This window comes from Ranitomeya variabilis, chromosome 4 (genome assembly GCF_051348905.1).
Source record: "Ranitomeya variabilis isolate aRanVar5 chromosome 4, aRanVar5.hap1, whole genome shotgun sequence".
Lineage (NCBI taxonomy): Eukaryota > Metazoa > Chordata > Amphibia > Anura > Dendrobatidae > Ranitomeya > Ranitomeya variabilis.
In genome coordinates this window covers 687,347,057-687,371,062 of record NC_135235.1, presented here as the reverse complement: position 1 = coordinate 687,371,062, position 24,006 = coordinate 687,347,057, and the positions used below count along the sequence as shown (strand labels likewise).

At 46.3% G+C, this 24,006-nt stretch overlaps 1 protein-coding gene across 1 annotated transcript in view; it reads left to right on the top strand.

The window, feature by feature from the left end:
- Positions 1-23,799, top strand: part of LOC143767671 (uncharacterized) — a 60,504-nt gene extending 36,705 nt beyond the window's left edge. The window contains exon 7 of the mRNA XM_077256147.1: positions 15,460-23,799. Coding sequence (XP_077112262.1) covers positions 15,460-16,817 — 1,358 coding nt within the window. The 3' untranslated portion in view covers positions 16,818-23,799. The remainder of the gene's footprint in view (positions 1-15,459) is intronic.
- The last annotated feature ends 207 nt before the right edge of the window (positions 23,800-24,006 follow it).

Here is a 24,006-nt window from a genome sequence, read left to right as displayed (position 1 = left end):
CGGCCTCCGCTTTGGTGGGCGGGGCCGGGCCCCTCGGCCTCCGCTTTGGTGGGCGGGGCTGCTCGGCCTTCGATTTGTTGGGTGGGGCTCCTCGGCCTTCGATTTGGTTGGCGGGGCCCCTCGGCCTCCGATTTGGTGGGCAGGGACTCTCGGCCTCCGATTTGGTGGGCGGGGACCCTCGGCCTCCGATTTGGTGGGCGGGGACCCTCGGCCTCCGATTTGGTGGGCAGGGACCCTCGGCCTCCGATTTGGTGGTCGGGGACCCTCAGCCTCCGCTTTGGTGGGCGGGGCCCCTCGGCCTCCGATTTGGTGGGCGGGGTCCCTCTGCCTCCGATTTGGTGTGCGGGGACCCTCGGCCTCCGCTTTGGTGGGCGGGGCCCCTCGGCCTTCGATTTGGTGAGCGGGGCCCCTCGGCCTCCGATTTGGTTGGTGTGGACCCTCGGCCTCCGATTTGGTGGGCGGGGACCCTCGGCCTCCGATTTGGTGGGCGGGGACCCTCGGCCTCCGATTTGGTGGGCGGGAACCCTCGGCCTTCGATTTGGTGAGCGGGGCCCATCGGCCTCCGATGTGGTGGGCGGGGCCCCTCGGCCTCCGATTTGGTGGGCGGGGAACCCCGGCCTCCGATTTGGTGGGCGGGGCCCCTCGGCCTCCGATTTGGTGGGCGGGGACCCTCGGCCTCCGATTTGGTGGGCGGGGACCCTCGGCCTCCGATTTGGTAGGCGGGGCCCCTCGGCCTCCGATTTGGTGGGCAGGGACCTTCGGCCTCCAATTTGGTGGGCGGGGACCCTCGGCCTCCGATTTGGTGGGCGGGGACCCTCGGCCTCCGATTTGGTGGGCGGGGCCCCTCGGCCTCCGATTTGGTGGGCGGGGCCCCTCGGCCTCTGATGTGGTGGTCGGGGCCCCTCGGCCTCCGCTTTGGTGGGCGGGGCCGGGCCCCTCGGCCTCCGCTTTCGTGGGCGGGGCCGCTCAGCCTTCGATTTGTTGGGCGGGGCTCCTCGGCCTCCGATTTGGTTGGCGGGGCCCCTCGGCCTCCGATTTGGTTGGCGGGGCCCCTTATCCTCCGATTTGGTGGGCGGGGACTCTCGGCCTCCGATTTGGTGGGCGGGGACCCTCGGCCTCCGATTTGGTGGGCGGGGCCCCTCGGCCTCCGATTTGGTTGGCGGGGCCCCTCGGCCTCCGATTTGGTGGGCGGGGACCCTCGGCCTCCGATTTGTTGGGCGGGGCCCCTCGGCCTCCGATTTGGTTGGTGGGGCCCCTCGGCCTCCGATTTGGTGGGCGGGGACCCTCTGCCTCCGATTTGGTGGGCGGGGACCCTCGGCCTCCAATTTGGTGGGTGGGGACCCTCGGCCTCCGATTTGGTGGGCGGAGCCCCTCGGCCTCCGATTTGGTGGGCGGGGCCCCTCGGCCTCCGATGTGGTGGGCGGGGCCCCTCGGCCTCCGCTTTGGTGGGCGTGGCCAGGCCCCTTGGCCTCCGCTTTGGTGGGCGGGGCCGCTCGGCCTTCGATTTGGTGGGCGGGGCTCCTCGGCCTCCGATTTGGTTGGCGAAGCCCCTCGGCCTCCGATTTGGTTGGCGGGGCCCCTCGGCCTCCGATTTGGTGGGCGGGGACTCTCGGCCTCCGATTTGGTAGGCGGGGACCCTCGGCCTCCGATTTGGTGGGCGGGGACCCTCGGCCTCTGATTTGGTGGGCGGGGACCCTCGGCCTCCGATTTGGTGGTCAGGGACCCTCGGCCTCCGCTTTGGTGGGCGGGGCCCCTCGGCCTCCGATTTGGTGGGCGGGGTCCCTCTGCCTCCGATTTGGTGTGCGGGGACCCTCGGCCTCCGCTTTCGTGGGCGGGGCCCCTCGACCTTCGATTTGGTGGGCGGGACTCCTCGGCCTCCGATTTGGTGGGCGGGGCCCCTCGGCCTCCAATTTGGTGGGCGGGGACCCTCGGCCTCCGATTTGGTGGGCGGGGACCCTCGGCCTCCGATTTGGTGGGCGGGGCCCCTCGGCCTCCGATGTGGTGGGCGGGGCCCCTCAGCCTCCGATTTGGAGGGCGGGGACCCCCGGCCTCCGATTTGGTGGGCGGGGCCCCTCGGCCTCCGATTTGGTGGGCGGGGCCCCTCGGCCTCCGATTTGGTGGGCGGGGACCCTCGGCCTCCGATTTGGTAGGCGGGGACCCTCGGCCTCCAATTTGGTGGGCGGGGACCCTCGGCCTCCAATTTGGTGGGCGGGGACCCTCGGCCTCCGATTTGGTGGGCGGGGACCCTCGGCCTCCGATTTGGTGGGCGGGGACCCTCGGCCTCCGATTTGGTGGGCGGGGACCCTCGGCCTCCGATGTGGTGGTCGGGGCCCCTCGGCCTCCGCTTTGGTGGGCGGGGCCGGGCCCCTCGGCTTCCGCTTTGGTGGGCGGGGCCGCTCGGCCTTCAATTTGGTGGGCGGGGCTCCTCGGCCTCCGATTTGGTTGGCGGGGCCCCTCGGCCTCCGATTTGGTTGGCGGGGCCCCTCGGCCTCCGATTTGGTGTGTGCTCTGCCTGGGGCCACTGTGCTCTGCCTGGGGCCCCATATGCTGCCTGGGGTCCCTGTGCTCTGCCTGGGGCCCCATATGCTGCCTGGGGCCCCTGTGCTCTGCCTGGGGCCCCTGTGCTCTGCCTGGGGCCCCATGTTCTGCCTGGGGCCCCTGTGCTCTGCCTGGGGCCACTGTGCTCTGCCTGGGTGTAGGACACTGGTGACGTCACTTATCTCCGGACATTAGCTCCGGACATTAGCTCGGGACATTAGCTCCGGACATTAGCTCCGGACAAAGCCACGGAAGTTGGCACAAATTGCAGGAAGTAGTATTCTAGGCAATTATATATTAGATGGCCCCAGAAATTCAAGACTGGGTAGCTGACATGCCGATTTCGGTCTCTGTTCACACTGGGAAGTCCGATGTGCAGTCTTAAACTTTCCTGTTGCTCAGCCTGAGTTTGGGCATGGTCAGTGGTTTGATCTCTGATGTACAGCTTTGCAGGAGTTAACTTTTTGCTTAGTGTCAATTGAAGGCTACGGCTGCTGGGAACGCCTTCTCCCTTAAAGTATGTCTCAGAACATTCCTGGATGCCGACTATAGCATTTGTGTGCCTCTTGCTTACCAGTTCTGTGTTTGGTGTAGCTGTTGATACTCAAATCTGAAATTGGAGTTTGGTGAGGTATAGTTTGTTGTTTGTTTGTTTCCTTATTTGTATTGTGTTCCCCCACACATATTGTGTCGTCCTGATAGTTTGCTTTGTGGTGCAGTTTACTTTATCCCTGTTAGTCTTTATCAGTGTTTTCCATTACGGTTCACCTCCTGGGGTGGGAGTTGGGGGTTTAGCTCAGGGCTGGACAGGAAATAGGGACTCAGTCCTCCCTACCATCAAGGGTACCCCTGAGTTAAAGAAAGACAGGGTTCCCTTAGCCTGAGCTCAGATCAGGGTCCCAGGTTCCATATCACCTGTTCCCATTGCTCCCCGTGACAGTAGCAGACCGATTGGCTGAAGAGTTTACAGCCAATCAACCCCAATTGAGACCCAATATGCTCAACGATCCAATAGGACCCTTCAAACAAAGATTTGACAGACCACAAGTCACTCAAGCAGGATTTTCTCGTTACCCAGCAGAAAACCCACCTGGACAGAGTTACCAAGAGTACCCATGATTTGCCTAACCAATGGAGCTCTTATACATGTGGCGCATTGGAGACATTGCCTAAGATTGTTCCCAGGACCTGGGACCCATGTCTGGAGCTCGACAACCAGCTCAGCCGGTCAACATCTGCCAAAACGAGCCAACAAGGTCTGAGGGTTGCTATTCCCAGGACACCCCAACCGCAGTGATATCCTATCCATACTCTATGGCGGGTTGGCCACCCTACACCAGCCAACCTCCTACGCCACATCCAGCCAGTTAAGGTCAGTGATATCCAGGCCTAAGGACTTTGGGACACTGGGTCCTCCATCACCCTGGTCAGCCCTGATATTTTTCCACCTGAACACTATTTACCAGGGTGCCAAGTGACCATTTCCCTGGCTGGAGGTCAGTTCTCGGACATGCCTCTAGCTCGTGTGCAGCTGGAGTACTTATCAGGGAGAGGTCGACGTAGGACCCATGGACGGCATCCCTACACCTGTTATTTTGGGGAATGACCTCTGACAAGGACTGTCCAGCCTATTTGTCACTGTCATAACCCACAACTAAGCCAAGCAACACCCTGATGTGGATCCTTCTGCCACCCATCCAGAGGATAACCGACACATCAAGCCTCCTTCAACCTCCACTGAGCCGATGGTGGTGAGTACACCTGACCAAACTGTTGCAATTGACTGGTGGGGAGACAAATTGCAAGGAGTTTAGGGAAGCCCAACTCACGGACCCCACCCTAGAGTCTGCCCGCAGTTCGGCCGCTCAACCTAGAGAGAAATCAGGGGTAGGTGTATAAATGGGAGAAATTACTACTATATCAGGAAAGCTCACATCCTGCCTAGAGAACCACTGGACCCATGTCCATCAGCTGGTGGTGCCCCATCAGTATTGACTCCAACTTCTGTGCTTGGCACATGACGTCCCTGTAGCTGGGCACATGTGGGTCAGAAAGAACCGGGCTTGACTGCTGCATAGTTTTTTGCTGCCAAAGGTTGCTCAAGAGGTGTGGAAATACCGAGCTTCTTGTCCAGTTTGTCAACGAATAGGGGAAGCACCCTGTCGTACCCCACTCCAATCTATGCCCTTGATAGGAGAACCATTTCAGAGGGTTGCGATTGATTTAGTGGGCCCTTTAGCTATCCCCAGCCGCAGGGGAAAGGGGTTCATCCTCACCCTGTTCGACTTTGCCACCCGCTATCTGGAGTCCATTGCCTTGTTATCCATAGATGCGGAGCACGTGGCTCATGTTCTACTGGGCATTTTAAGTCAAGTAGGGTTTCCAAAGGATGTATTGACTGACCAGGCGGTAAAGTACCAAAGCGAACTGATTCAGACCCTCTGGGAAATACTTGGTGTCCGCCCCATGCGTACCTCCCCGAAACTAACGGGTTGCGTGAGCGTTTCAACAGAACGCTCAAGCAGCTTCATTAGTCGGTATGTCGAGTCTGATGGGGGGGACTGGTAGAAAAACCTACAGCTTCTCCTGTTGGCCTAGCGGGAGGTGCCACAGGATTCTACCAGGTTCTCTCCTTTTGAATTTCTGTACGGCCGAAAAATACGAGGGTCATTGGAAATAGTGAGAGAGTTGGGAGGGCACTTTTCCCAAAGAAGAGGTTCCCATTCTAGAGTATGTCCATAAGATTAGGGAGAAGATGAGGTATCTCATGGCCTTAGCCCATGAGAATATAGAAGTAGCACAGTAAAGGCAACAACGGTGTTACAACCATGCTGCCAGATTCCAAGACATTCTTGTGGACAATAGGTTCTAGTGCTAGTACCAGTACGCAAAAACAAGCTGCAAGCCATGTGAGCAGGTCCGTTTACCATCACTAGGAAATGCAGGGAGACAAATTACATGGTGGCCTTGAATCAAGCAGGTGTGCGTGAATGGAACTATCATGTTAACAGGCTAAAAGCTTATGAGGAAAGGAAAGTTACCAACCTAGAAGTTTGCTGTCCCCCTTTAGATGACCTAGATCTGATCCAGATCCCAGACTTATTGGTGGAATCCAAAAGAGGAACGGGGGTAACGGATGTTCCATTCGGGGAGCATCTTGGTCGATCACAGAAGCAGCAATTAAAAAAACTGATTGGAACATATGGCTCCCTGTTCACGAGTCGGCCTGGTCGAACCCCTTTGGTCCAGCACTATGTCAACACAGGGGTAGCTACTCCACTCAGACAACTTACCTACCAGGTGACACCTCCAATGTTGGCAATGATGAAGGCCGAAGTGGATGTCATATTGAATATGGGATTCATAGTTTATTCCCATAGCCCATGGGCAGCCAGTGTAGTGTTGGTGCCCAAGAAAGACAAGAGTACTCGCTTCTTTGTGATCTATAGGCGACTCAATGAGGTCACCAGTACAGATGCGTACCCCATGCCTCGGGTGGATGAACTACTAGACAGATTAGGAAGAACTCAGTTGATATCTACCATCGATTTGAGCAAGGGATAATGGCAGATCCCACTCACAAGAGGTTCAAGAGAAGTCTGCATTCATCACCCTTTTTGGCCTGTATGAATTTACCAGCATACCATTTGGGACACCCCAGCTACCTTCCAAAGGATGCTGTACCAGTTATTAGAGGGATGTCAGGGGTATGCCCGGGTCTACCTGGATGACATCGCTATCGTCAGCGATACCTGGGAAGAGCATTGTCAACATGCGTCCCAGGTGCATAGCAAAAGTATAGCTTACCATCAGATATGACAAGTGCCAGGTGGGGATGGCTGAGGTACTATACCTTGGACATCAGGTGGGAAGTGAGTGCATTCTTTCCAAACATGCAAAAGTAGAAGCCATTACCCAGTGGCCTCGCCCAGTCAACCAAAAACAGGCCTTCCTAGGGACCGCAAACTATTATCAAAAGTTTATCCCCAATTACAGTATGCACACAATCTCATCTGGACCCCAGAGTGCGAGTCCACATTCCTCCAGTTGAAAACCCAGCTAGCCCAAACACCAGTCCTGACTGCTCCTGACTTAAACCATCGGTTCATTGTCCAAATAGATGCATTGGACATTGGATTGGGAGCTGTACTCAGTCAAGTGGGGGACGATGGTCAGGAACACCCGGTAGCCTATGTTTCCCAGAAGCCGTTGGACCGGGAGAGGGCATTGACCGCAATAGAAAAAGAATGCTTGGCCATAGTCTTTGCCCTAACGAAATTTCAGCCGTACCTCAACGGCAAGGAATTCACTGTCCTAACCGACCTTAAGTTGGCTAAATCGGACTGCTTGGGACAACGGAGGTTTACTCAGATGGAGTCTGGCCTTACAGTCCTTTAATTTTTCTGTCTCCCATTAAAAGGGAAAAGATCATGGAAAATGTTGGATAAACACAGGACTGCTTCATTGACCAGCACTGAAACCCCAGAGATGTCTTAAAGAATCCAGGTTGGGACACCTGGCCACATACCTCACTGCTCTCATTTAGCTTCCTAAGCTTTTCGATAACTCCTCACTGTGGGGGCCCACCAAAAGCGGGGAGCCACTGGTGGGGGTATTTGGCACTGGAAGCTGCTCTAATCCGGGTGAGTCAGCAAAAGGTGAGATTCTGTAATTTGCACCACCTTGGGTATTTACTAGGACTGTTATGTATGCTATTGTGTTGGTGGTTCAATAAATTATTGCCACACTGTTTTACCCTCATCCAGTGTTGTCTGAGTAGTGTTCTGCCCAGGGGGAGAGAGAGTGGGCATTCAGTGGTATGAGCCTGGTCCTTGCAGTCTTTCTAAAGACAGCTGGGCTAGTGGACGAGAGTACCCACTGACCCCGTGTCTCAACATAGTTCATCTAGGAAGAGGTGGTTCAGGAAGTATGGACCAGGAGTGAGAAAACACTGCCGTCAAATGCAAAGGAATTGCTGGCAGCAGAGAAAGCTGTAAATAAATTTCTTGTAACCCTACAGAGCCTACATGTCATGATCCTCTTGGACAATCCATTATCAGTGGCTTACATAAATCATGGGGAGTGGGAACTGAGTCATGAAATCTTCAGATAGATCGGATGTGGAGTCTCTCGATCATAGACCTTTTTGCAAGCAGACTAATCAGAAAGGTAAAGGTGTTTTATTCCCTGGACCACAGGGAGGATCCACTAGTAGTAGGCGCATTCCGAGCCTCCTGGGACTTTGGCCTGGCATATTCGTTCCCTGCAATAGCCCAGATCCCAATATGTTATGATCTTAGTGGCAAGGATCACAAGTAGGACTAGCTAAGTAACTAAACCGACTACAAACTCTGGGGAAGTGGTAACTGAATTGACCGCAACCTGATCCTATCCGCAAACAACTATAGGCAGCCGTGGAACGTTACCTGAAAATCCTAGACATCTCTTCACGGCCTGAGAAACTGACTATTCCTAGAGGGAACAAAAGTCCTCACTTGCCTCAGTGAAATGACCCCAAAGATATAGAATAGCCCCCCACAAATATTAACGGTGAGTTAAGGGGAAAGCACAAACGCAGAGATGAAATTAGATTTAGCAAATGAGGCCCGCTAACACTAGAAAGCAGAAAATAGAAAGGGAACTGTGCGGTCAATTAAAAACCCTATTCAAAATATCCACGCAGAGATCGCTCGAGCCCCCGCACCAACTAACGGTGCGGGGGAAGCAACTCTGTACCCCAGAGCAAACCAGCAGAAGAAATCACATATTAGCAAGCTGGACTAAACTCATCATACACAGAAATCATATTGCAGACTGATGAGCAAAAAAATAATTAAACAGAACTTAGCTTCTCCTGAAGAGACTGAAACCGAAGAAAATCAGGAGTAATCAGAATAGCACTGAGTACATTGACAGCCGGCAACAAGTGGAAGTGGAACAGAGCTAAATAGGAAACTCCCAAGTGAATAACGAGGCAGCTGATCAGCCACAGACCCGCAGGATAACAAACAAAGCCACCAGGGGGAGCCAAAAACAAAAGTCACACAATACCACCTGTGACCACAAGAGGGAGCCTGAAAACAGAGTTCACAACACCAATAGTCATAAGAAAAATCAGGGAGGACAGGGCAAGGATTGTGTCGATTGCTCCCTTCTGGCTTAAAGAACCATGGTTTTCATGGCTAAGAAGGATATAGGTGTCCAATCCATGGGTTCTTTCGGAGGTGCTGAAGCTGCTTTCTCAGGGGCCAGTGTTACATCTGCAAGCAGCCAACCTCCTATTGATGGTGTGGAATTTTAAAACGCACTATTAAGCGGGAGAGTTTTTTTTCCCCAAACCCTTTATCCACTCTGCTTCAGAGTAGGAAAGCAGTCACGGCCAGGATATATGCTAGGACATATAGAAAATGTTTATACTCTTCAGGCTCTAGGGTCGAAGGTGGACCACACCGGTAAGGATTATCTTCAAATTTTTGCAGAAAGCCTTGAGTTAAGTTTGTCCACCAGTACCATTAAAGTGCACGTGGCAGCTCTTGGGGTTCTGTACAGCTGTAATGTAGCCGGTAATTATTGGGTTTCACGATTTATAAAAGCATCATTAAAATCTAGGACCCTTTGTAAAGTAAATTTAGTATCGTGGGACTTAAATCTGGCCTTAACGGATTTGAATCCATAGAATCTGCATCCCTGAAGGTCCTTTCACTTATAACAGGTCTGACCTCAGCCATAAAAGTCAGTGATATTCAGGTTCTTTCTATAGCCCCACTATTCACCCAAATCCTAGATGATAGGGTAACCTTTAAGCCCGATTCACCCTACCTTTCCAAAATAGCGGCGTGATTCCAGGCTGCAAGAAGTCAACCTTCTCTCCTTTTGTTCCAATCCAATAAAGCAGAAGAAGGAACAGTGGCATACTTTGGATTATAGGAGATGTGTAATTAGATACATGTCCACTTTGAAACACTGGAGAAAGAAAATGTCTTGGTTCTTATCCCTCTAGAGTTGTAAGAAAGGGTGTAGAGCAGTGTTTCCCAAACTCCAGTCCTCACGGACCCCACGGGTCATGTTTTCAGGATTTCCTTAGTATTGCTCAAGTAGTGGAAGTATCATCAAGGCATCAGGAATTGTCTCACCTGTGCAACACTATGGAAATCCTGAAAACATGACCCATGGGGTCCCTGAGGACTGGAGTTTGGGAAACACTGGTGTAGAGCCTCAAAAACCACAATTGCTATTTGGATTACGGAGGCCATTTCTCTAGTCAACTTAGCAAGTGGCAAGTTGGCCACATAACGTCTCTAGGATCTTTCTACTCGGGCCTTTGCATCCTCCTGGGCAAAGAGGTTGGACAACTCAATAGAAGACATCTGTAAGGCTGCTTTCACACATCTGTCTTTTTGTTTCAGGCTAAAGCCGGCGAATGTTGGAAAAACTGGATCCTGCGCAGATTTTGAAAAACTGATGCGACGGATCAGTTTTTTTGACGGATCCGGCTAGCCTATGTAGATTATTGGTAAAAAAAAAAAATTGGAGCATGCTCAGTTTAAAAAAAATGGATCAGGCCGCCGAATCCGCCTTTTTCCGGATCCGGCACCTTCCGGCTCCCATAGGCTTTCATTGTAGCAAACAGCCGGAAGCGCCAGATCCGGCGCTTCAGGTTTTTTCGCGGGAGACAAAAAACGTTTCAGTAGACTTTTTTTCAGGCGCCGGAATCGGAATTTTAGCCGGATCTGGAAAAAACGGAAGGAACGCTGGGCCATCCGGCGCTAATACAAGTCAATGGGGGAAAAACCGGTTCCGGTTTTTATTTTTTCCGGTTATTCTCTAAAGAGCCGGATTTAGCCTGAAACAAAAAAGATGGATGTGTGAAAGTAGCCTAAGGCAGAAACCTGGTCCTCTACTTCTACCTTCTATAGGACTATAGATTGAATATGGGTGCATCGTCCAACCTCACATTTGGGCAGGGGTACTCCAGGTGGTAGTCCCACCTTAGGTTATTATATTTCTCTGTGAATCTCTCATTGTGCTGTCATGGGTAATCAATAAAGTCTTAGGCTGGTTTCACACTTGCGTTTTGATCTGCATGCGTTTTTAAAAAAAAACGCATGTGTGAAAAAACGCATGTAAACGCGGTAAAACGCATGCGTTTTTTAGACGCATGCGTTTTTATAGAAAAACACAAGAAAAAACAAGAAAACCCTACCCCTAACCCTACCCCAAACCCTAACCCTAACCCCTACCCTAACCCTAAGGTTGGGATCCCTAGTAACCCTAGGGATCCTAACCCTAGGGATCCTAACCCTAACCCTTATGGTTAGGGTTAGGATCCTAACCATTAGGGTTAGGGGTAGGGTTAGGGTTTTCTTGTTTTTTCTTGTGTTTTCTTGTGTTTTTCTATAAAAACACATGCGTTTTTAAACGCATGCAAATGCATGTGCATAAAAACGCATGCGTTTCCATAGACATCAATGTTATTTTTGCCGCAAATCAAACGCAAACGAATGCATGCGTTTTTTTGCGGCAAAAAAACGCCGATAGAAATTTCTGCAACTGAACGCACGCGGTAAAAAAACGCATGCGTTGCAAAAATGAGTCAAAACGCATGCAAAAAAACGCATGCGTTTTTAATGTTAAGTATAGGGAAAAAAACGCATGCGTTTTTTAGCGCAAAAACGCAGCGTTCAAAAACGCAAGTGTGAAACCAGCCTTAGTTACTTACTGTGAAAGTAACAACTTCATGGAAACAACAACCCATAAATGCCTAATGTAGAAATTGTCAAAGCATAACTATAAATGGGCTATTATCAAAACTCATATTGAGGGTAATCGCACAATCAATAATGAGCAAAACACTGAAAAATATACGATCAAAAAACACCGAAAATACCGTATTTAGAAGTATATAAATATATTTTATTAGTTTAAATATACCAGGACATTTGGCAGGAGGCCAAAACGAAAAAGTGGATTCAAGTCACAATGTGCACGTAGGAAACGAAGGGGTGCACTACTGAGGGTAAAACACATCAGAGGCTATGCCTATATCAAATGATCATTTCCAGAAAAAATGATATTAATCATACAAACACAATATGTACATCATACTCAGTCCTGTCATAAATAGATGCCAAAGTCAATACTATCATAATTGTCATAAAATGAGGGCAGAGTAGAATGTAGGAGATATTTTTACCTGAGTAGAGCTGGAAAGACACGTACCCGCAGAGTGCACCCACCCCGACGCGCGTTTCGGCGTGATCACCTTTAAAGAAGAAGGAAGTGCATGTATAAAAAGAGTCCAGCCACCAGTCACATTTAATAATACATCCACATAGCTTGATCACGATCCTATGACAGGTTGCCGCTCATTCACATTGCCGGCGTCATACAACCACGACTCAATCACGTGACTGATCAGGTCACGTGACCATGTCGCAGCAACTACGTCATTAGTGACGCATGAATCACCACGGCAACCCAATATGCAAGACGGCGCCGGCATCAAGTGCGGGGCGAGAGGGAAGATCCCAGTCACCATCACAACAATAGACGCCGGAAGCCGACCAGCAGGCCGGGGGCCGCAGCGCGCATGCGTACTGACGGTGAGTAATAACTTATGAAGACGTATATAGATAATTTATAATGTCAAACAGCAAATACATAACAGCAACCGGAGACAAAGCAAGCCAAAATACGCCAATGCTATTAAGGGATCAAGGCATACAGTTATTAAAAGCTGCATATCACACAATATATAGATAAAGAACTCACAAATCATAAAAAAGTTTGACCATCAAGCTCATAATATTATAACGCTGTAAACACTGGCATACAACACCACTGAAGTATGTTTATATTATCAAAAAGTCCATAAGTAAATATACATAGATGGTATAACTGATGGTGAATATCTTGCTTGATGTAAATTTCATTAGCTGCAGCGCAGAATACCATTCCCAGGATATAGATAGCTGATATAGATATATCCTCTTTAGCTCTGACGATATCTCAGAAGGAAATGAGAGGTGGATGGCAACTACATAAAACATGAATAAAATAAATTAAAACAATTAAAAACAACAACGTGCACATAGACTTAGTGGAAAAGGCCCAAGAGAAATATGCCAATTATAAAAATGGGACAAAGCTTATTGTTTCATTTAGACCCCTCGGATGGACAGTGTCCAACACCCATATCCATCTTGTCTCACAGCGTGCCAACTTTTGGCTCAAACCACCCCCGCGAATACCTGGATTAATCATATCAATCCCCCTGATTTTAAGCAAGGAACTGTCGCATTCATGATGTAACTTAAAATGACGTGGTATTGTCCTGAGCGTGGTTACGTCATCATGGTCGGCCGCCGCCTGAATCCTTAGTACATGCTCACGGGCACGTACCTTCAATTGGCGAGTAGTCATCCCAATGTAAATTAATTTACATGGGCAGACAGCAAAATAGATGACATATCGGGAAGTGCATGAAATACGTTTTCTAATGTCATACACTCTCGAACCAGAAGAATTAAAGAACGTTGTAGTGCGTCGCCTGTCCCAATATTGAACGCACTACAACGTTCTTTAATTCTTCTGGTTCGAGAGTGTATGACATTAGAAAACGTATTTCATGCACTTCCCGATATGTCATCTATTTTGCTGTCTGCCCATGTAAATTAATTTACATTGGGATGACTACTCGCCAATTGAAGGTACGTGCCCGTGAGCATGTACTAGGGATTCAGGCGGCGGCCGACCATGATGACGTAACCACGCTCAGGACAATACCACGTCATTTTAAGTTACATCATGAATGCGACAGTTCCTTACTTAAAATCAGGGGGATTGATATGATTAATCCAGGTATTCACGGGGGTGGTTTGAGCCAAAAGTTGGCACGCTGTGAGACAAGATGGATATGGGTGTTGGACACTGTCCATCCGAGGGGTCTAAATGAAACAATAAGCTTTGTCCCATTTTTATAATTGGCATATTTCTCTTGGGCCTTTTCCACTAAGTCTATGTGCACTTTGTTGTTTTTAATTGTTTTAATTTATTTTATTCATGTTTTATGTAGTTGCCATCCACCTCTCATTTCCTTCTGAGATATCGTCAGAGCTAAAGAGGATATATCTATATCAGCTATCTATATCCTGGGAATGGTATTCTGCGCTGCAGCTAGTGAAATTTACATCAAGCAAGATATTCACCATCAGTTATACCATCTATGTATATTTACTTATGGACTTTTTGATAATATAAACATACTTCAGTGGTGTTGTATGCCAGTGTTTACAGCGTTATAATATTATGAGCTTGATGGTCAAACTTTTTTACGATTTGTGAGTTCTTTATCTATATATTGTGTGATATGCAGCTTTTAATAACTGTATGCCTTGATCCCTTAATAGCATTGGCGTATTTTGGCTTGCTTTGTCTCCGGTTGCTGTTATGTATTTGCTGTTTGACATTATAAATTATCTATATACGTCTTAATAAGTTATCACTCACCGTCAGTACGCATGCGCGCTGCGGCCCCCGGCCTGCTGGTCGGCTTCCGGCGTCTATTGTTGTGATGGTGACTGGGATCTTCCCTCTCGCCCCGCACTTGACGCCGGCGCCGTCTTGCATATTGGGTTGCCGTGGTGATTCATGCGTCACTAATGATGTAGTTGCTGCGACGTGGTCACGTGACCTGATCAGTCACGTGATTGAGTCGTGGTTGTATGATGCTGGCAATGTGAATGAGCGGCAACCTGTCATAGGATCGTGATCAAGCTATGTGGATGTATTATTAAACGTGATTGGTGCCTGGACTCTTTTCATACATGCACTTCCTTCTTCTTTATCACCCCTTGAGAAAGGCGATCACGCCAAAACGCACGTCGGGGTGGGTGCACTCTGCGGGTACGTGTCTTTCCAGCTCTACTCAGGTAAAAATATCTCCTACATTCTACTCTGCCCTCATTTTATGACAATTATGATAGTATTGACTTTGGCATCTATTTATGACAGGACTGAGTATGATGTACATATTGTGTTTGTATGATTAATATCATTTTTTCTGGAAATGATCATTCGATATAGGCATAGCCTCTGATGTGTTTTACCCTCAGTAGTGCACCCCTGCGTTTCCTACGTGCACATTGTGACTTGCATCCACTTTTTCGTTTTGGCCTCCTGCCAAATGTCCTGGTATATTTAAACTAATAAAATATATTTATATATTTCTAAATACGGTATTTTGGGTGTTTTTTTGATCGTATATTTTTCAGTGTTTTGCTCATTAGTTACTTACTGGTAACGTGATTTTTTGGATCCATGACAGCACCCTTATATTCCCTCCTATTACATGTGGGTGAGCACTACTTTTGCTAGCGTTGTTTCCACACCTTTAGTTTATTAGGTGGTGTTAGTTTTTTTTAATGTTTTTATTAATAACCATTGGAGGTCCTCTCATTCTGTGTAATCCAACTGATTCGAGGGAGAGATGCTGCCTTTTTAGACAGTAGGTTTCCTGTGCTTGGTGGGCGGATCCCCTCTCTTGTGGTGCTGTCATGGGTTTAGAAAAATCCTGTTACCGGTAAGTAACTAAGACTTTTCATGTACTCACTCAAGGACATGAGTGGGGACTTTTTTTTTTTTTTTGCTAGATGAGTACAAGATTTTATTGGTGTTATTTTCACCTACATAAGATTGTTTGGTGTCTGTTCATTCTGCCTCCCAAATATTGGAATAAACAAACAGATGAACACCACGCTTCACTGGTTCATCCTATGAGGTTTTCTATTAGACTGTGACCTGTCATTGTCCTGGTGAATAATTGAATCTTTTTACATAGCTTGCCATTTTTACTGACAGTTTAAATAGAAATGTTAATAAAAAATGTTATTCAGAAATAATAATTGGTTTTATTCTTTGCAGATGACTGTACCTGGAGATCAGGGGGACAGATGACATATTCAATTTTAAAATCAGATGATCTTGGGATCCCACAGGATGCAATTGAAATGAATGCCATTACTCCAGATATACAATCATCTCTTCACAGCAATAATCTGTCATCTGATAATTTGAAACAGGTCCTGTCTTCTGAATCATTACTGACTGCTCAGGAAAATCAAAGCCACAAATTAAGCATTAAAAAACAAATTGCTCCAAAAGCAAATAAGCCATTTTCATGTTCAGAAAATGGAAATAGTTTTCCCCTCAAAAAGTCTTCTCTTAAACTTAAAAACATTCAAACAGAGAATAGATTTTCTTGTTCCAAGTGTGGGAAATGTTTTAACCAGAAATCATATTTTGTTAAGCACCAGAGAACTCACACAGAGAAGCATTTTTCATGTTCAGAATGTGGGAAATGTTTTAATCATAAATCGGAACTTGTTAGGCACCAAAGAACCCACACAGGTGAGAAGCCTTTTTCATGTTCAGAATGTGGGAAATGTTTTAATCGGAAAGAGCATCTTGATAACCACCAGAGAACTCACACAGGGGAGAAGCCTTTTCCATGTTCAGAATGTGGGAAATGTTTCAATCAAAAAGTACATCATGATAAGCACCAGAGAAGTCACACAGGGGAGAAGCCTTTTCTATGTTCAGAATGTGGGAAATGTTTTAATCGGAAAGAGCATCTTGATAATCACCAGAGAAGTCACACAGGGGAGAAGCCTTTTTCATGTTCAGAATGTGGGAAATGTTTTTACCTGAAATATCTTCATGATAACCACCAGAAAATTCACACGGGGGAGAAGCCTTTTTCATGTTCAGAATGTGGGAAATGTTTTAATAGGAAAGAGCATCTTTATTCCCACCAGAGAAGTCACACAGGGGTGATGCCTTTTTCATGTTCAGAATGTGGGAAAGGTTTTAACCGGAAAACGCAACTTGTTAGCCACCAGAGAACCCATACAGGAGAGAAGAAGCCTTTTTCATGTTCAGAATGTGGGAAATGTTTTAACCTGAAATCAGATCTTGTTAGGCACCAAAGAACCCACACAGGGGAGAAGCTTTTTACATGTCCAGAATGTGGGAAAGGTTTTAACCGGATAATGCAACTTGTTAGCCACCAGAGAACCCATACAGGGGAAAAGCCTTTTTCATGTTCAGAATGTGGGAAATGTTTTAACCTGAAATCATATCTTGTTAGGCACCAAAGAACCCACACAGGGGAGAAGCTATTTACATGTTCAGAATGTGGGAAAGTTTTTTTCCAGAAAACGCAACTTGTTAGCCACCAGAGAACCCATACAGGGAAGAAGCCTTTTTCCTGTTCAGAATGAGGAAAATGTTTTGAGAAGAAATCCTCTCTTCTTAATCACCAGAGCAGTCACACAAGGTATAAGCTTTTTTTAATTAAATGGGTCATCTTCCCGCTCCAGAGCCAATGCTGCCTTGCCTCAAAGTAGAAAAAGAAGCAGTCTTATCCCTCATGATGCCTGACAGCTCAAGCCTGTAAGTCCTGCACCATCTTCTCTCTTAATTTCGGCCTTAAAAGAAAAAAGCTCAACCAATCTCCCTGTACTCTCACCGAAAACCACACACTGAGCAGTGCTTGCTTCACTGTGAAATTTAAACCCCACCCCTTCCCAGCCACAGGATATTCTGATATGGGAAACACCAAAATTGATTTGAAACATTATATTGTGTGTTTCCCTACTAATCAAGACTTTGAGCAATATATACAGAGGCTGGAGACCACATACAAAACTAAAATACGTTCCCTCACTTCTAGAATAGTCACAGCTTACTGACAAAGTACAGATATTACAGGATGATGCCGTACAAGTTTTGAACCATCAAAATGCTCATAAACAAACACTGGATCATTACAGTTAGCAAATAAACAGTCTGTTTAATATGGCTGGTTACCAAGAAAATCACAATAATATCCGTATAAGGGGTATACCTAAAAGCATCAATGCACAATCGATTAAGTCAACACTGTAAACATTATGCAATAATATCTTTGGTGATCCTATTGATAAGGAGATTGATATACACTAGGCAATCATGGCCTAGATCCTGAGCGTCTAAGAGACATTCTGTCACGCATTTTTTCGATATAAAAGAGGCCATTATGAAGAAATCAAGGGAGTTTGGTACCTGTTGATTTAAATGGAAAACGCATACATTTGCTCATAGAACTATCCAGAATGACACTTCCTGAAAAAAGGGTATTGAAACTACAACTTGATGCAGTCTGGGAAAATGTCCTGATGTGCTCCTGGGAGTGCCCTTTCCAGCTGCAGATCCGTAAAAATGGAACGTTGTATACTTTTAAAGATCCGAGCGACATGAGACCATTCTGTGATGCCCTGGACATTCCCAGAATCCATATACAGGTGCTTATCACAAAATTAGAATATCATCATAAAGTTAATTTATGTCAGTTCTTCAATACAAAAAGTTAAACTCATATATTATAAAAAGTCATTACAAACAGTGATCTATTTCAAGTATTTATTTCTGTTAATGTTGATGATTATGGCTTACAGCCAATGAAAACCCAAAAATCATTATCTCAGTAAATTAGAATACTTTATAACACCAGCTTGAAATTGTATTTTTAAATCTGAAATGTTGGCCTACTGAAATGTACAGTGGGTACAGAAAGTATTCAGACCCCTTTCAGACCCCTTTAAAATTTTCACTCACTCTGTTTCATTGCAGCCATTGTGTATATTCAAAAAAGTTCATTTATTTCTCACTAATGTACTCTTCACCTCATCTTGACTGAAAAAAAAACAGAAATGTAGAAATTTTTGCAAATGTATAAAATAAAAAACAAAAAAAAACAAAATATCACATGGTCGTAAGTATTTAGACCCTTTGCTCAGCCACTCATATTTAATTCACATGCTGTCCATTTCCTGGTGATCCTCACAGCTCACAGTGCATGTCAGACCAAATGAGAATCATGAGGTCAAAGAGACTGGCCAAGGAGTTCAGAGACAGAATTGCAGCAAGGCACAGATCTGGCTAACGTTACAAAAGAATTTCTGCAGTACTCAGGGTTCCTAAGAGCACAGTGGCCTCCATAAATCTTAAATGGAAGAATTTTGGGACCACCAGAAGTCTTCCTAGTCCTGGCCGTCCAGCCAAACTGTGCAATCATGGGAGAAGAATCTTGGTGGGAGAAGTAAAGAAGAACCCCAAGATCAATGTGGCTGAGCTCCAGAGATGCAGTAGGGAGATGGGAGAAAGTTAACTTTCTGAAACTATCACTGCAGCCCTCCACCAGTCGGGCCTTTATGGCAGAGTGTTCCGACTGAAGCCTCTCCTCAGTGTAAGACCTATGAAAGCCTGCATAGTTTGCTAAAAACACATTAAGGACTCTGGCTATGAGAAATAAGATTCTCTGGTCTGATGAGATGAAGATAGACCTTTTTGATAATTCTAAGCGGTATGTGTGGAGAAAACCAGGCACAGCTCATCACCTGCCCAATACAATCCCAACAGTGAAACGTGGTGGCAGCATCATGCTATGGGGGTGTTTGTCAGCTGCAGGGGCAGGATGACTGGTTGCCATTGAAGGAAACCTGAATGCGGCCAAATATAGATATATCCTGGATGAAAACCTCTTCCAGAGTGCTCCGGACCTCAGACTTGGCAAAGGTTCACCTTCCAACAAGACAATGACCCTAAGCACACAGCTAAAATAACAAAGGAGTGGCTTCAGAACAACTCTGTGACCATTCTTGACTGGCCCAGCCAGAGCCCTGACCTAAACCCAATTGAGCATCTCTGGAGAGACCTGCAAATGGCTGCCCACCAGCATTCACCATCCAGCTGGAGACTATCTGGAACGCCCGCCATGGCCGTGGGGCACTCGGTATCGGGTCCAGTACTTAAAGGGATGTGTCACAGTGGCGACCCGGTCCATGGCCCTGGACGCCCATGTAAACGGGATATTGATTAAAGTTTATGTTCGTGAGGCCACCTGTGGTATTTGGTCAGTGGGGACAGACGCTGCTTAAAGGGGTCCTCTGGGGTGATGGTATGGCAGCTAGATGGTATAACTTCCCACAGGTGAAGTAGGTCCCCAGGGCTCCCAGTGTATAGGTGAAGATGGTGAGAGATGCAGTGAAGAACAAGGATGCAGGTTTGCAGTCTTTTTACCTAGTTTACTGAAGCTTCAGGCAACCGCAGTCCAGGGCACCAGATCACAAGATAGGCAGGGTCCGTCCGGCTTGGAAGCAAATCCAGAGTCCCCTTCACCAGGTGGAGATGAAAGCCTTCCTCAAAGTGCGGTGGTGTTGTAGTCCCTTACTGCCTATGGCTTCTGATAAGGTCATACAACCCGTATGACAGGTGAAGCAGGCCTTTTGTAGGGTCTCTATAACGACCCGGTCCCTATAAGTATCACTGTGTCTCCTGGGTGTAAAGGCGGACAGGTAACTTAAAGTTCAGTTGTCCTGCCAGTTTCAGCTATGCCACTTAGAGTTCAGCACGGCCACGGTCTTCCGGCTACCAGAATCTGCGCCAGCCAGGGAGGTAGCTAATTCACTGCTCTGCTCCGCTGGTATCACTCTCCTGTGCCTTTTCTCTCCTTCACACTTTCCACAAGTTGTTTGTTCTTTCTAAGTTCTCTTTTCTCCAGGAGCTATAGTACCTCTGACTACATGGCCCCTTCAGACCTTCCGACACTGTTTGTCTGCCCTCTTCTCTGTCCTCTGACAGTCTGACTGAAATCTCCCTCTCCCTCCAGACCAGAATGTATTTATAGGGGAGTTGAACCTAAACCAGGTTTAGAGCTACCCCTTCTGGCCTGAAGTGTGAACGTGTTGTGTGTATGTGATTACCTGGTGAAAGATAGCCTTCGTCGCTTCCAAGCATGACCACTCTCTCCCCAAAGGGGAAAGCGATGCCACTGTGACTGCCAAGACCCTGGGGCATCACAGATCCCCAAATCCAGGTGTGAAAAACTTGTTGCATCATTCCCAAGAAGACTCATGGCTCTACTAGCTCAAAAAGGTACTTCTACTCAATACTGAGCAAAGGGTCTGAATACTTATGACCATGTGATATTTTGGTCATTTTTTTCGTAAATTTGCAAACATTTCTACATTTCAGTTTTTTTCAGTCAAGAGGAGGTGCAGAGTGTACATTAATGAGAAAAAAAATGAACTTTTTTGAATTTACCAAATGGCTGCAATGAAACAAATAGTGAAAAATGTAAAGGTGTCTGAATACTTTCCCTACCCACTGTATGTTCAGTAAATGCACTCAGTACTTGGGCGGGGCTCTATTTGCATCTGATTTTAATCTCAAACTTTATAGTACATATATTACAGATTACTTACTCACAATTTTTCTAATCTTTTTCAGTTATCACCAAAATGTCTGCTCCACCCCAAATTATCATTACCAGCAACTCCAATTTCACCTCTAGATTCATATTCAAGGATCACCCAATACTCTAAGGGTATGTGTCCACGTTCAGGATTGCATCAGGATTTGGTCAGTATTTTACATCAGTATTTGTAAGCCAAAACCAGGAGTGGGTGATAAATGCAGAAGTGGAGCATATGTTTCTATTATACTTTTCCTCTAATTGTTCCACTCCTGGTTTTGGCTTACAAATACTGATGAAAAATCCTGATGCAATCCTGAACGTGGACACATACCCTAACACCTATTTTTTCCACAATTAATACATTCATTAAAAAAAATTCTACTGCTTATCACCCATTCACGATGAAGGGTTATTACAAGTATCCACTAATTTCATCACCGTGAGGGACCCCTCCCCCCCAGTATTTTGATCCCATAGACGCTCTTCCTCCCTGGAGGCTGCACCCTCGGGGCCTTCAATTCTTGTTCTTACCCCTGAGATTTTTTTTTTGATGGCACACGGGTTACCAGGTTGTGCCCTTATATACATTGCTCTTTTTTCCTTATATTCTTTCCCTCCCACGCTATGTGTGAGAATATATAATATAAAATACTCACCAGCCCAATTCTGGGAAGGGAACTCAGCCCAACGGCCCCCATCCCTGCTCACTGATCTGGTTTTTCAGATGCCTTATGCACAGAGCCAGTAGGTAACTTAGTATTTTTCACCGTGAATCCTCACAGTTTTGTTCCCGTGCTGAACTGTTTTTCCAAACTCGTTTCACGTATACATTCAACGTTCTCAAATACTGATGTCGGTCCACTGCCAATGGATCTAGCAGCACTCTGCTGCCCTGCAATCACAGCTAGGTTGGTTCTCCATACCCAACACTATTCAGGAAGTTTAAATAATGAATTTGCATTTTCATCTCTCGATCTTTATTATTAAATGAAAGAATAAACCAGTCTATTCACTGCAGTTTCATTCACTTTCATATGATGATTTCCACATTCCCTTGTCACTACTTTAATGTTTTCCCTTCTCTGCTTTGCCACAAAAAAAAATTGCCGGCATTTTGCTTTAATTCTATACACTTGTGTAACACACAAAGCTTTTTTTCCCAGGAGTTAACCATTCATTTATCTGTCATCCTTAACCAGCACTAGTCCGTCTTCTAACTTTAGCCAGGTCTAGAGTATGTTCAGATGCGGTTTACACATTCTCACCATTGATTAAAACATAAGTGGCTTGAGTGGCTCGCTGCCCTAATGCCACAGGCTTGGTAACTTCAGGTCATTAGAACATGAGTTCGTATGTCGGATGAGTTGCTTCTCAAAGACAAATACATATGTTTTGATACAGAAGTTTTTTATTCATCAATCATTTTTTATACATTTTAATATTTGTTTTTATATTTTGATTTTTCTGAATGTTTTTTTTTCCGTAGATTTGTTACATACGTGGTCTGTCTTTTTATTGTATTTAATCATTGTTTGTGATGTTTTTTGCTTTATGAACTTTGAATTGTCATGTGCCCGGTTTCGCAGGTTTTTTCGAGAAAAGAAAAAAAAAAAAGACAGCATATAGGAATGTGCAAATCTGACAGATCTGATAATCCACTTGCAGGGTTTTGTCCTGAGGAAGAGGTCCTGCATGATCTCGAAACGCGTTGACAATTAACCTGTTTAAAATTTCAAATAAAGCTTTGAAGAATATCGTCCGCCTTTCATCTTTATCAGCAGCGCAGATTTAGACACATAAACCCGGTTTCACCATTAAACCAAGGATTAGTACTTTTGGCATTGTGGACAGGTGCCAAGTAGAGATGAGCGGACTCCTGCATGTTTGGGTCTGGTGGGATCAGCCAAACAGTTACAAAAAGTTCGGGTGCCCAGACCCATTCACTAGAATGGGGGGCCGAACATCCAAAAAATTATCCCTGCCGGTCAGAGAGCCACGGTTCCCACACTGTCAGAAAACAGCGTGAGTGCTCAGCTGTGATCAGAGGTATAAAGTTTACCTCCGGTCACTGGTGTCAGCTGATGGAACTACTGTTTGCATCATCTGAAACTTGCAGCCACTAATAACAGAGCAGGAGCAGCAGATGGGAGCATTCATCAGCCGCTCCTGCACTGTAAATAAATAATTTAAAAAACCTGCAGTGGTCCCCCTGTATTTTTGATAACCAGCCAGGCGAAACTCACAGCTGGGGGCTGCAACCCTCAGCTGTCAGCTTCAGTAACACTGGTTATCAGAATAGAGGGGTCCCCACACTGTTTTTTTTAATTATTAAAATAACCAGCCTTGCTAAAGCAGACAGCTGGGGGCTGGTATTCTCAGGCTGGTAATGGGCCATGGATATTGCCCCCCAGCCTAAAAATAGCCCGCAGCTGCCCAGAAGAGGCACTTGTATTAGATGCGCTAATTCTGGCGCTTTGCCCGGCTCTTCCCACTTGTCCTGTAGTGGTGGCAAGTGGGGTTAATATTTGTGGGGTTGATGTCACCTTTGTATTGTCAGGTGACATCAAGCCTACGGATTTGTAGAATGTAAGCCTGCAAGGGCAGGGTACTCACCCCTCTATCAGTCTGTAATTGTTAGTTTGCTTACTGTGATATCTGTAATTTGTATGTAACCCCTTCTCATGTACAGCACCATGGAATCAATGGTGCTCTATAAATAAATAATAATAATTTGTAATGGAGAGGCATCTGTAAGTCACCTATCCATTACTAATCCTATAGTTGTTTTGTAAATAAACACACAGCCAGAATACACCATGTTCCAAATTATTATGCAAATTATATTTTTCTTGGATTTTCCTAAATGGTCGGTGCAAATGACAGTCCGTTTAATAAAAGTCATCACCCGTTAGAGTATACATCGAATTTTATTGAAGAAACCTTACAATGATAACTGTGTAATCTCCAAATTGAATAAAAACTCAAAATGCACTGTTTCAAATTATTAGGCACAGTAGAATTTCTAAACATTGGATAATGTTTTAAAGAACTGAAAATGCTCATTTGTGGAATTTGCAGCATTAGGAGGTCACATTCACTGAACAAAAAAGCTATTTAACTCCAAAACACCCTAACAGGCTGTTAGGGCTAGTGGAACGCACCAAATAATTATA